General features: G+C 49.4%; 1 protein-coding gene across 2 annotated transcripts; it reads right to left on the reverse strand.

Annotated features, from left to right (window-relative positions):
• Positions 1 to 1,196: 1,196 nt before the first annotated feature.
• C8H2orf72 (chromosome 8 C2orf72 homolog) lies at positions 1,197 to 10,742 on the reverse strand. Of its 2 annotated transcripts, XR_009693846.1 has the most exons (4): positions 10,139 to 10,742; positions 6,359 to 6,472; positions 3,635 to 3,869; positions 1,197 to 1,958 (listed from the first exon to the last, which is right to left on the reverse strand). XR_009693846.1 is itself a non-coding variant. In XM_061148529.1 (3 exons), the coding sequence occupies exons 1-3, from the start codon at positions 10,740 to 10,742 to the stop codon at positions 3,730 to 3,732; spliced, it is 858 nt and encodes a 285-aa protein (XP_061004512.1). In that variant the 3' UTR covers positions 1,197 to 3,729. The 2 variants fall into 2 exon arrangements, 1 of the variants encoding a protein (XP_061004512.1); XM_061148529.1 differs by having other exon boundaries at positions 1,197 to 3,869.
• Between the last annotated feature and the right edge of the window lie 2,688 nt (positions 10,743 to 13,430).

The raw sequence follows: 13,430 nt of genomic DNA on the forward strand, positions 1-13,430 counted from the left end.
TACTTTCCAGCTGCCGGTTTTCCAATCCCAACCAATGTGGTCGTGGACATGTCACCCAGGCCAGGACTGGGGGATTTTCAGGCCAGATGATTCCAGAGGTCCTGCCATTCACCCAGACGCCCTGCTCTCAAGGGTTCCTTCAAGAAACATTTTATGAGAATAAAGGGGAAGATCCGTTTTGTTTTTGACTAGACATCAATGAGGTAGGGGTTGATTTTATTAGCTATTAGGAATTCTTGATTCAAGTCAGAAGTAGCACAACCATTGCCATATTAGAAAGACTGGCCCCCAAGAGTCCACACTGGGAGCTGAACGGAGGCCCCTCGCCAATGGCTCCTGGTACTGTTGTTCTAATTGTCCCCTCCGACAGGCCCAACCCGACCTTTGCGCCTTGTGAAGGGTCCTTAGAGAAGAGACTCACCGTCAAGGGCATCCCTCTGGGGCCCAACTCTACTGTCTTCCTGAAAGGACGGGGCTTGTCTTAGCAATTTCTCGAGATGGCAGAGAAGGCGGGCCAGGCCTTCCAAGCAGGGACCATGGAGTGGGGAGGGGAGGAGACCCTGCCTGAAGGAAGCAAAGGTGGGTCTCAGTCCCATTTAACATTTGGGAGGCAGAACCCAAATCTCAGTAAAGAAAGATTTTTTGGGCTTCCCCGGTGACTCAGCGGTAAAGAATCCACCTACAGTGCAGGAGATGGAGGAGACCTGGGTTTGATCCCTTGGTCTGGAAGATCTCCTGGAGAAGGGAATGGCATCCACTCCAGTATTCTTGCCTGGGAAATCTCATGGACAGAGGAGCCTGGTGGGCTATGGTCCATGGGGTTGCAGAGGGTCGGACGTGACTGAAGCGACTGAGCACCACCAAACCACCCTTCACACCAGAGGTGTGCAAACTTACTTGTGGGTCTCAGTAGTGGCAGACTCTTCTTTGCGGTGCATGGGTTCAGTTGCTATCTTACTTTGGATCAAACCCACATCCCCTACATTAGAAGGTGGAGTCTTAATCACTGGACTACCAGGGCAATCCCTACAAAAGATTTTTAAACACAGCAGAGGCTGCTGTCTTGTGACTTCTGCCTTAGACAATTTCCTAACTTAAAAAAGCTCCCTCCCTCCACCAAATAAAAAAAACTTCAAATTATTACGAACAGATTAACAGAGAAATAGAAATATATAGCAGCTTCAAAATCACCAGCCTTCCCATTTTAATTCCTTTTTATTTTTTAAAGTTTTCATCTTTAACGAAATGACTTTGGAAATAATGTACATTTCCCTGACACCAGCACTACAGTTTTCAGAGTCACAGTAAGATATACAGAATTACATCCATAATTAATACGAATGCCAACATTTCAAGCAATAATTTCTGTTACACGGCAAACAAAATTCAAGAAAGCAATCATCAGGGACTTCCCTGGCAGTCCAGTGGTAAAGTCTCCGCCTTGCAGTGCAGGGGGTGTGGGTTCAATCCCTGGTCTGGAAACTAAGATCCCACATGCCATGTGGTTTGGCCAAAAAAAAGAAAAAATTCCAGGATATCATACGAGAACAGCTGTTGCTTCAGAAAAGGGTTTCTGGCATAATTAACGATGAGGCTGCAGAAGACTGTTCCAATACCAGCACTGGAACCAGCCACTCCTGTTGTTGCACAAATGCACCAATAAACGTGGCCGCTGTCTCAGCATCTCTGCTGACTGCACTGGTCTGAACTCCCTCTGGATTAACTGAGACACACCATTCTGGGCCCTGCTAAATACCGTAGAGGCCTCTGCAATCTTAGCCTCCAGTCGAGATAATATTGATGTAGAAATTGGTCTGCCTGCAACTCTGGATCCAGCTTGCAGGGCGGTGCAGGCGGACAGCTTGCACGGCTGGAGGACTTGGGTGACAGGGGGACGTAGGCTCCTCTCCCGCTTCCTCTCTTCCCAGGAGGTGGCCATGGTTGAAGGAATGAGGCTCCTTGTTTTAAAACAAAACCAACAGCAGTTCACTGATCCATTCTTGTGTGGGGAAGTCAGCTGGGTCCTTCCCGTCATCCTACCTGCCCTCACACTGAAATGGATTGTGTGTGTATGCTCAGTCATGTCCAACTCTTTCTGACCCTCTGGACTTTTACCAGGCAAGAATACAGGAGTGGGTTGTCGTGCCCTCCTCCAGGGGATCTTCCTGACCCAGGGATCGAAACTGCCTCTTCTGCATTGGCAGGTGGAGTCTTTACCGCTAGTGTCACTTGCGAAGTCCGATATGGATTAGGCTCCCTGTTAGAATAAACAGGAGGCCTGGAGCAGAAAGGCCTCTTCCTTAACATCAAAGAGCTCCTGGGCCGCAGGTTTCCCATTCCATGTTTGTTTGCCATCATAGCAAGAGCTGAAATAACTAACACAAGTTATGCAGCATCTTGCAGAGTGCTGGGCAAATAGCAGTCACAACTGCATGTCTGCTGAATGAATCATGCATGAATGAATGCATTTAGCTGCTTCCCACAGATAGTGCTCTCTACTTGGGAAAATCAGAGCTCTCCTTGCCATTCTAAAGACTGGATTTCCCCAGGGGCAGGTGAGGGGACAAGGGAGGTAATACAGAGTTCCCTCTCTGAGTAAACACAGATGGTCTTCCTGACTTTTAAGGGAACATCACTGACTCTGATGGACTCATAAGCAGAGAAAAAAGGATTCTGGAACTTGGCACCTCTGGGCTTCATCAGCTTTGATCTTGTGTTAGGACCGAATCTGAGATCCAAAACAAATCCTATGCTCTTGTAATTCCTACCGCTAACTTTCCTTCTGTTTGGTGACATGGTCAGTTCCCAGCATCTTTATTCTCAAAGAACTTGGCACAGAAAGTCAATGTCAACGTGGAGAAGAAAGATGCGCAAAACTACTTACGCTCTGGGCCTGTAGCACATGGACCATCTTGGCTCTGGCCCCAGAGGCCCCCCAGGGTGGCAGTGCGTCTTTATTCTGGCTTGCTCTGGGAGCCAAAGCCCTGGGAAACCCAATTCTCTCTGCTCTGGGGACTCTTCCTAGAATTTAATTGGGAGGAGATAGTCTCACCTAGCGTTTCTCAAAGTTGCCACGATCAGCATTTTTACTGGAACAATTTTGCACCATTGGAGATTGTCCCGTACACTGTGAGGTGCCCACTAAATTCCAGGGGTGCCCCATAGTCGCAGTGACGCTCCCAGTACACACACACACACACACACACAATACAGTTTCCAGTGCTGCCTGGAGGGGTAACCTGGCCCCTGGTTGAGAGTCACTGGGTTGGTAGCGCTCCTACGTGTTTGAGAACTAGAAGCCCTAAAGGTTGAGTGACAGGTCCAGGGCTCCTCTCACAGATCTGATGATTTCTGGTCCAGCTGCTCTCAAAATGATGGATGCTCATGCAAACAATGACAGGATGCCACAGCACCACAGGACCTCAAAGCCCATAGCTGTCTCAATGGCATAGAGAAACCGAGGCACAGAAAGAAATAATAACCCCACTGTGACCAGTGAATGAGCAGATGCGAGGTGGGGGGCAGGTTCCCAGAGGATACATTTTCCTAGGTCCTACTTAGCTTCGTAAGTCTCACTGCCTGGCTGGTAACATGTCAATACAACAGCATCTGGAAGGTAGGGGCTTGTAGTTACCAGCATCCCAAGGTCAACATGGAGGCAGGGCGACTCAGTGAGAAGAGCCAGCTCCAAGTTTGCAGGTTAGAGCTGGGGCAGCCAGGGTCCAGCCTTCATCTCAAGTCTCCGGTGGGCTCAGTGGGAGCAGAGACAACTCTGTCACAGGGTTTTGACCCCTTTCCGGGGTCCTCGCAATCTCCATTGGGATATACTGCCATCAGTACCAGCTCCTCCTCAGAGTCCTGGAGGTCACCTGGAACACAAGAGAAGGAATCACCCAGTGAGAGGACCAAGTTTCTGAGTGGGTACGCTGGGAATGAAAGCGAAGTCGGCCCCAGTAACTATCTACTTTAAAAACCCAACAAAATACGTAGCAAAAACCTTAAAAAGGTACATACCCTTTGACCCAGCAATTCCACTTCTAGGATTTTATCCTAAGGAAATAATTAGGAATAATTAGAATTCCCAGTGGTGGTGGCTCAGCAGTCAAGAATCTGCCTGCAGGGCAGGAGACAGGAGACTGAGCTCAATCCCTGGGTCAGGAAGATCTCCTGGAGGAGGGCATGGCGACCCATTCCAGTATTCTAGCCTGGAGAATCCCATAGAGAGAGGAGCCTGGCAGGTTACAGTCCAGGGGTTGCAAAGAGTCGGACACGACTAAAGCGACTTAGCAGCAGCATAGCACCAGCAGTGGTCAAACTGCTCCAGCCATCTTGCTACCAGCCTACAGATGAAACAGCATGGACAGCCCGGCAGAGACAAGGAAAGAGCCTAGGTCCTTGATGGGGTCGCTGGGCCCCTGAATCAATGAGCCCTGAAGCTGATTCCATCTCTAGACTGTCTTTTAGGTGAGATAATGAATTCCCTGGCTGTTGATACTAGTTTGCATCATGGTTTCTTCACCCGGAGCTGAGAGCACCCTAATTGATATGACGTCTGACAAAGGGATTGGCTGAGTAAACTATCACTTACTCAGTCATATGATGGGATTCAGGCATTAAAAATGATGTATAAAATTCCCTAAGACTAAACACATGCACAAATGCAAGTAGAATTAGGGAGATCTGAATAAGGCCTGTGGATTGTTTCAGTGTCCATATCCAGGTTGTCCATATTATCCTATTGTTTTGCAAGAAGTTACCATAGGGGAAAACTGGGCAAGATGTACATAGAAACTCTTCACATGGTCTCTTCCAACTGTGTGTGAATCTATGATTACCTCAAAGAAAAAAGAAGATGAAAGATGCTGACATGTAATTGTTGCTGTGGAATATTGCACAGTCACACTATGTTATTGATGAAGAAAGCAGACTCTCAAACAGTATATGTATGTATGTATAATCTACTATTTATAATCTACATTATAAATGTATACATATGGTCTGTACATGCAATTTGCATCTTAATATATTCACTTCTACTTCTGAGACTAAACAATCTGTTCTATGCTACAGAGGGAAGTGATCAAATACTTACATAAAGTTGTTTATGATTCCTTCACTTTCTTTCCCTTTAATTTCAAGATACATCCAAAATGATGCAGAGATTGAAGTTAACATTTTTGTAATTAAATATTTTAAATATGTGATGCATTTTGCAGATGATTTATCTATAATATAGAAGTGAATTTATTAAAATGTAAATAGTACAAGGTGCTATAAATAGGTAGCTAGGGAGACAGACAGAGTAGTCTATCCAAATTATAGTTACCTTTGAGAGAGGGAATTAAACGAATGACTTTTTAATATTTGTGTTTCTCCTTTTGTATTTTTTAAGCTTTCAGATTGTGTGGGCGGAATTCTAAGACAGCAAGTTTCCCACTCCTTGGGGCACTTATCCTGCATAATCCCCTCCTTTGTGTGTGCGTGGGACCTGTGAATATGATGAGATAGTCAGGCCATTGATTTCCCTTTGTGCCAAAGGTGATGGGTTGTCCCTCCTGTGATTACATTATGTTACAGGAGGCTGGAGATTCTCTTGCTGATGGAAGGAACAGCCGCCATGAGTGACAGAGCCTGGGCGAGGAGGCAATTTCAGGGCCTCCCGGAGGTGACAGCCTGCGAGGCAGGGGCCCCAGCGCTGCAGCAGCATGCAGGTTCCTCTTAGCTGGGCTCTGCCTCTGGTCCCTCCCTGCCCCTGCAGCCCAGCCACCTCTTTAACACCCACATCTGCGCGTCTTTGCTCAGAAGTCGCCAGTGGTACCCAATTCCTCAGAGACCTGGGTCCAGGGTTCTGACTCTCTTCTTCAACCTCGGCCCTCACCCATCCTCTTATGCATTTATCTCACCCCTCCCCCCACCCGCCGGGCCCTCTGGGCAGGGGTCCGTTTTCTGAGCTTGACATCACGCTGTCAAGCCTTGGTTCATGGTGCTCCCTCTCCAAAGCTTTCCCGTTTCCAGCTAAGAAAATCCCCCAAACCTTAGCTCAAAAGTCACTTGCTCTGAGGAACCTCCCAGGATCCTTCGTTGGTGGGGGGCAGGGGTGCGGGGGTGGGGCAAGGCAGGGAACAATGCTTTTGGCTTCAGGTGCCCCATCTGGCAAGTCTGACATCTGCCTTACGGCCCCGCCCACACGGCCTTCCTTAGGCGGAGACTCCACCCCACCCCATCCCCCTACACCCCCCGCCCCCCTTCCCGCTTCATGGACGTTGGTCCACTCCATCCCTCCGGTCCCTGTGAGCACCTGACTGTAACCCCGAGCCCCTTCTCAGGGTTCAGGAGGCCAGGAAGGCGACACACTCACCCTGAGCTGGACCACTGCGGGAGCTGGTATCTGGGTCCTTCCGCCGGCTCCAGGGACCCCAGGAAAAGCACGCCAGCAGGGGTGGAAGGCCTGGTCTCTCCCAGGCTCCTTCTGCTAGAAAGAACACAAAGTCTCAGAGGCCGTGGGTCAGATGATTCTTGATGCAACTGAGAGAATTTTCAGTTCAGCAACCAAAGTTTCAGCTGTCAACTGTCCTAGTTTCAACTAATTAAAAAAAAAAAAAAAGATTCTAATTTGCAAAAGGGGGTAGGGTTTTTGAACTTAACAACAACAACAACAAAACCCAATTGTTTTTATAAATATTGATATTACTTCATTCTCACAGAAACCCTATGTAGGTACCACATTGGAGAAACTACAGTAACAAAAATGATGTGAAGTTAATTACAATTATATAGCACCAAAGAAAAAATTTAAGGAGCCATAAACCTCCTCCCTCGATTTTTTAGTTCAAATAAGTCTTTAAAATTTTATTGAAGTATAGTTGACTTACAATGTTGTGCTAATTTCTGCTGTGCCACAAAGTGACTGAGTTATACACATACAGACATTTAAAAAATATATTCTTTTCCATTTCTGTTTATGAAAGGATATTGAATATAGCTCCCAGTGCTATACAGTAGGACTTTGCTGTTTATCCCTCCTTTATATACTAGTTTGCATCTGCTAATCCCAAGCTCTCAATCCTTTCCTTCCCTATGACCCCTCCTCCTTGGCAGCCACAAGTCTGTTCTCTATCTCTGCGAGTCTTGTTTTATAGATATGCTCTTTTGTGTCATATTTTAAATTCCACATATAAGTGATATCATATGATATTTATATTTCTCTTTCTGACTTACTTCATTCACTCAGTAAGATAATCTCTAAGTCTGTCCATGTTGCTGCATTTTTTATTTTATTCTTTGTTATGACTGAGTAATATTTCATTATATATATATATAAATGACATTATTTCATTCTTTGTTATGGCTGAGTAATATTTCATTATATATATATAAATGACATTATTTCATTCTTTGTTATGGCTGAGTAATTTTCATTATATATGTGTAAATGACATTATTTCATTCTTTGTTATGGCTGAGTAGTATTTCATTATATATATATAAATGACATTATTTCATTCTTTGTTATGGCTGAGTAATATTTCATTTTCTATATATATCTCACATCTTCTCTATCCATCCGTCAGTGGACACGTACGTTGTCTCCATGTTTTGGCTATTGTAAACAGTGCTGCTATGAACATAGGGGTGTATGGACCTTTTTGAATTATGGCTTTCTTTGGATATATGACCAGGAGTGGGGCTGCCGGATCACGTGGTGACTCTATTTTTAGTTTTTTGAGGAACCTCCATGCTGTTTTCCATCGTGGCTGCTCCACTTTACATTCCTACCAACAGTGTAGTGAGCGGTTCCCATTTCCCCAAACCCTCTTCAACATTTATTATTTGTATTTTTAAATGATGGCCATTTAACTATTCTTGAAAAAGCCATCAAACTATTTCTTAATAGGAACAGAATTAATCTTTTTTGATAATCACACACAAAATAATTACATGTTGATTCGAGTTTCCTTATTATAGTACCACCTCAGTTATCTGGGGATCCCTAACCATCTGGAATCAGGTCAACTGGAACGAAGTTTTAAAAAAGGACTCCAGAGAGCCAAAACAGAAAATCCTTATTTATAATTCTTTCTGTGGGGCCCATATACTCTTAATTTGTACCCAATTTAATAAGATTGGGTCCTTAGTTTTGCAACCAAAAGACAGCTGTATTAAGCATACACAGACTAAACAAGCACTAGCAAGAGGCAGGTAGCCTAAAAGTCTAAGAATAGCCACCAGACAGTGAGGGAAGAGACTGGAAAACTTTGCTATCACTAGCAAAACCTTAGCAGCTGTGCCTATGGCAAAAGCCTGAAAGGAATTTCTGGACAATGAGTTATAATTACACCCATGACCTTCAGTCATTAATGAAAGGTTTCATGTTCAATACGTTTTGATGAAAGTATAATTGACTTTAATGCAATAGAGAATGATTCCCTCGCAAACTGTTAAAAGATTTTAAGTGTTCCGGTTTAAAAGGAGGCAAGGATTCTGTGTGCCAAGCAGGGTGTCAGGAAATGGGAATACAGTGGTGATGAAACTCACAAGGGAAAGTGACAAAACCACTGTGGTAAGAGCTTGGAGAGCAGAAGCGGGTTCTGGGGTTTCATTTGTGAACTTGCAAATGGGAATGGGTCAGGGAAGGCTTTCCGGAGGAGGAAGTCCACTTCTGAATGGTGAGAGGAAAAGGAGGATGGAAGAAAACGCTTTTCATAAAACTGCAATGTAAAAAAAAAAAGTGGAGGCCAGAGCAAGCTTGGCTCTGGGGAATTAAAAAGTTGTTCCCTGGGAATAGTAGATCGCTAAGAAACTAAGGGCTCAGATAATTTTCTAGGCACAAATTCACTAAGGAACAGAAAATATTCCCCATGGGGCCAGGTCAGTAAAGGTGCTGGCAGCAACAATCTGAATGACAATCCACCTCGGGACATTGTTCATGTCTTTCAGGATGCTGGGGAGGTCTTTCAGGATGCTACACACTGAGTTTCAAATTTAGCTGGCTTTCTCACAGACTCAACAGAATAGATGTGGGAAGGGGTGGGGGAGCTTAGGACAGGCTCTACAGCTGAAAGGGATGGTCTTCACCTAGGCTGGCCAAGTTGGCAGCGAAGCCTGTGACATCAAGGGTACCAGGTCTCCTTGCTGGAAAAGGAGACCCATCCCCACCCCTGTTAAGTCTGGCATCACCCAGTTGCTGGGTTAACACACGAATACCCAGGGAGGCAGAATACAGCCTCTATCTTAAGAAACTGTAGCAAGAAGGGTTGGCAGAGGCTGGAAGGCTTGGAGGCCGGCAGGTGCTGGAGAGAGGAGTGGGAGAAGGATGCTAGAAGTGCAAAGATCGCTCTGGCATTTCCTAGCTTTGCCAGGTCCAGCTGTACTTAGCGTCCGTATTTTAATCTCGGGGCCCTGAAAAGCTTCTGTAAGACCTCGTGTACCAGGATGGAGAAGATTCTCACCCTTTTGCTGATGGCAGCAGTCACCGGGGCTGGGAAAAGACCCCCACTTCCCTCCGCTCTCCTTAGGAGTGTGGGGAGGGAAGAGAGGCAGACACCGCGGTGGGCAGTCAAGAAGGACTGGGAAAGCCTGTGCCTCAGTCCCTCACATCCTTTTCCCCCAACTTCCTAGTGCCCTGCATTTATTCCTTGCCTTGTTCCTTTGACCCCACGGCGCTTCACCATCGCATCCGTAGCGCATTCTGCATCCCTAGCAGAGAGCGTCCTAGAAGCTCCCAGACCAGAAACCCCCTGGTCCCTGTCCTGCGATCCTCTCACCTTCAAACTGGCGCTTCTCAAGGCTTTCCCGTCTCCTCCCCCTCCTTCCCCTCCTGGAAACTTCCAGATCTTTGCCCAGCGCCGTCCATCCCTCTCTCTACCAACCTCCCCTGCCTTCTGCTTGTCCCTTGGGCTTTCCCAAGACCCTGTATTTCGCATGCACTCAGGGTCCTCCCGGGACAGCCTCGGCCCCTTGCCCAGGGCCCCACTCCGCCCTAGTTGGGAGGCCTAGGGCTAGGCACCGCCTCTCTCCCGACCTCAGTTTACCTCGGGGTACCACGAGGCGGGGGTGGTGGGGCGCTGGCCTAAAGAGCTCCCAATGCGGTGTCCAGCCGCCGCCCGCCCGCGCCCCGCGGGCCTCGCGCCCCCCTCACCTGGGCGCCAGGGCCCGGCGGCTTGCAGGGCCCTGCAGGCGGCCGCCTGAACCGCCAGGCTGGAAGCCGGGTGGCCGGGGCGGTAGGCGGCCGCCTGCACCGGGCCTCCCGCCTGGCGGCCGAACACCGTGCGCAGCAGCGCCTCCAGCAGCCGCAGCTCCGGGGCCCCCGCGTCCTCCGGCTCCGCCTCGGCCACCAGCACCCCGACCAGCGCCGCGCCGGCCCGCCGCCGGCCTCGCACATCCCGCAGCATCTCCCGCAGGTGGCGCCGCGGCCCCCGGGCGGCCAGCGACGACGCGCGGCACAGCACGAAGACGAGCGGGGAGCGGATGGCGCGCGCCCCGGTCGCGTGCCTTTTCGGCACCCCGGGCGCCCCGGGTCCCGCGCCCTCGGCGGCCCCGCCGCCCGGCTTGCCCGCGGCTTGCTGGGGCGGGAACACTGCTCGGGCGAAGTCCCACAGGAGCGCGCGGCTCTGCTCGCGCTCCCATAGCTCGCCCACCAGTAGCACCTGCCCGCGGCCGCCCGCCGCCTCCACCAGCGCATGGAAGGGCGGCTCGCCCGGGCTCTCGGGCCGGGCGGCCAGCGCCTCCAACTCGCTCTCCATGCTCGCGGCCGCCCGACCTCTGCGGCCGCTGCGGCCCTGCCGGACCAGCTGCCCGCCTCTCGGGGCGGCGGCGCCGGGCCCGGGAGGACACGCCTCCAGGGCTGCGCCTCGCCCGACCCCCGGCCCGAGGGCAGGATCGCCCGGCTTCAACCGGGAACTGGGCGGGGGCTTTCTCCCCCGCCAGCCCTCTAAGGGTGGCGCCTCCCGCGGTCCCCCGGCGGCAGAGAAGGGGAAACTGAGCCCTTGATCCAACATTTACTGAACGCCTACTAGGTGCACTGGAGAAGGGCATGGCCACCCTCTCCAGGACTCTTGCCTGGAGAATTCCACGGACAGAGGAGCCCCGTGGGCTACAGTCCATGGGGTCACATAGAGTCAGACACGAGTGAGCCGCTCACACTTCTGCTAAGTGCGCAGGAGTCGAAGGTGGAGTAAGACAGAAAATGATCATGTGAACAAATGTATCTTCACAAGCAAGACTGCTCTGAGACCTGGAGCAGATATTTCTGAGGAGTTCTCCTGGTGTGGGGACAGGAAATTTTGGAGGCGGGACTGTCCCTGACTGCTGCTTTGGAATTTGGGGCGGGGGTGTGGTGTGGGGGGCGGGGCACCAGAGAAGAGGGTTGAGGTGAGAAAAGGGAAGCAGGGGTCTCCTCTGTTACTTCGGTCCTTGGCTCACTTTTTGGGCCTTCAGCCTTGAACAAAAACTTTTTGAGGGCTCATCGTTTCAATAAATCCTATGACCTGCAGGACCCTGGAAGTAAAGGCAGATAGTGTTGCTCCCTGTGGCGCAGTAAGTCTGTGGGGACGGGATGCTGTTTCGATATATGTGTGTGCTAGAGACGGGATGGGCTGGAGGACAAGAGAATGTCAGCAGGCCAGGTCAGCAGTAGGAATGCATTTCCTTTCATTCTAAGGGTCTAAGTCAGCTTTGTCCAATAGAACATTCTGTGATGATGAAAGTTGTTTTATATATTATCTCTACTGTCCAGTGTTGGCTTCCCAAGTGGTTCAGCGGTAAAGAATCTGCCAGCAATGCCAGAGATGCAGGTTTGATCCCTGGGTTGGGAAGATCCCCTGGAGGAGGAAATGGCAACCCACTCCAGTATTCTTGCCTGGTAAATCTCGTGGAGAGAGGAGCCTGGTGGGCTCCAGGCCGTGGGGTCGCAGAAGTGTCGGACAGGACTAAGCAATTAAACAACAACGGTCCAGTGCAATAGCTACTAGCCATATGTGGCTATTATGGAGCACTTGAAATCTGGCTAGTGCTACTGAGAAACTGAATTTTGGATTTTATTACATTTTAATTAAGTGTAAATAGCCACAGGAAATGAGTGGCTAGGGCGGCGCTGGTCAAGGCTCTTTACCTGCCCTCTATGACACAGTATAGACCAAAGGCCCTTTTGGGTCAAGAACACGTTAGCACTCAATTCTCTCCTTCACCATATAACCCCCAAACTGCTCTTGTAGTTACCCTTTTTCCTGCCCCTTATAATTATGTTGAAACACCTCTTCCTGGAGAGTTTGTATGTCCATTCAGTTAAAACAAAGCTTTCTTGAGCTCAAGCAGTGAGGATTCCATGGACAGAGGAGCCTGGCCCTAGGTCTGATCACCCAGCAGTGATTTCAGCCAGTGTTTGGGGAAGGACTCAATATCATTGTTGGGGTCTTAGTTAATATGACCTCTTGCCTCTCTACACCATCTTTGCCCAGGAGATCCAGGGACTTAGGTGGGAAAAGCACAAGATATGGAGCAGGAATCCCTGTGCTGGAATCAGATTGTGTTCCAGCACCAGCTCAGTGATTCCGTCAACAGTCTGGGTTTATCGAGCATCTCTACCATGCACTGTGCCCGCTGCTGGGAAGACAGCTGCGAACAGGCAAAATTGCTACCTTTGTGGAGCTGCAGATCTAGTGGAGGTTTTGAGAGAAAGACCATAAACAAGTACATGTATAAATCTCAGCTTCAGATGGTGATCGGTACAATGAAAAAATGTGGGGCTGACAAGATGCTAATGTGCCTGAGATGCTGGCACACTCCTGTGAATACAAACCTGAAGGTGCTATATGGAAGCAAGAGGGAGGTTGAAGAAGACGGAGAGACAAACCTAAAAACCATTAGATGTGCCCTCCCCGCCCCCACCTTCCTGGAGGCCACAGCGGGGAGGCCACATGTGTGGGAGAGACACAGAAACCCTTCCCAGATGAGAGCTGGGTGCCCTGGAGAGGGATAGGCTGAGTGATCGACACCTTGTGATGTGTTCTTTTCTCCCCACCAGATCATTGCCCAACTCCAGCCTCCCCCCACCCCGCCTCCCATGGCACTGAAAAGAGCCCCAGATGGTAACATCAGGCTGAGGGCAGAAGTACAGACAAGTAGACCTGCAGCCTAGCAGTCCCTTCTTTCCCCTGGCAGGACCAGGGCATTCCAACCACAAGGGCTCACTCCTGAAAAGAGCAGTGCCAGGAGAGTGTGCCCACAAGTTGCCTGATGGGGGTGGGGGGGTGGTGGCACATGGGGAGTTGCCAAATTCACACTGTCATGCCAGAGGCCATTCCCATGCCCACTCATATTCCTTGAGCTCACTAGGAGGGAGCTCAAGATAAAACCAAAATTTCAGTCCCTTTCATGTTTACCTGCTGCCAGCCAAGATAACTGATATCTGGTGAACAGGAACTCACTGAGAA

Source organism: Dama dama, chromosome 8, assembly GCF_033118175.1.
Source record: "Dama dama isolate Ldn47 chromosome 8, ASM3311817v1, whole genome shotgun sequence".
Classification (NCBI taxonomy): Eukaryota; Metazoa; Chordata; class Mammalia; order Artiodactyla; family Cervidae; genus Dama; species Dama dama.

What these genes read in the sequence shown, in the direction of transcription:
- C8H2orf72 (XM_061148529.1), bottom strand. Translation starts at nt 10,742, where the DNA reads ATGGAGAGCGAGTTGGAGGCGCTGGCCGCCCGGCCCGAGAGCCCGGGC. An exon ending in CGCCGGGCCCTGGCGCCCAG is followed by an intron (nt 6,473 to 10,138) that starts GTGAGGGGGGCG and finishes TGTTCTTTCTAG; the next exon opens with CAGAAGGAGCCTGGGAGAGA. An exon ending in CCGCAGTGGTCCAGCTCAGG is followed by an intron (nt 3,870 to 6,358) that starts GTGAGTGTGTCG and finishes CTTGTGTTCCAG; the next exon opens with GTGACCTCCAGGACTCTGAG.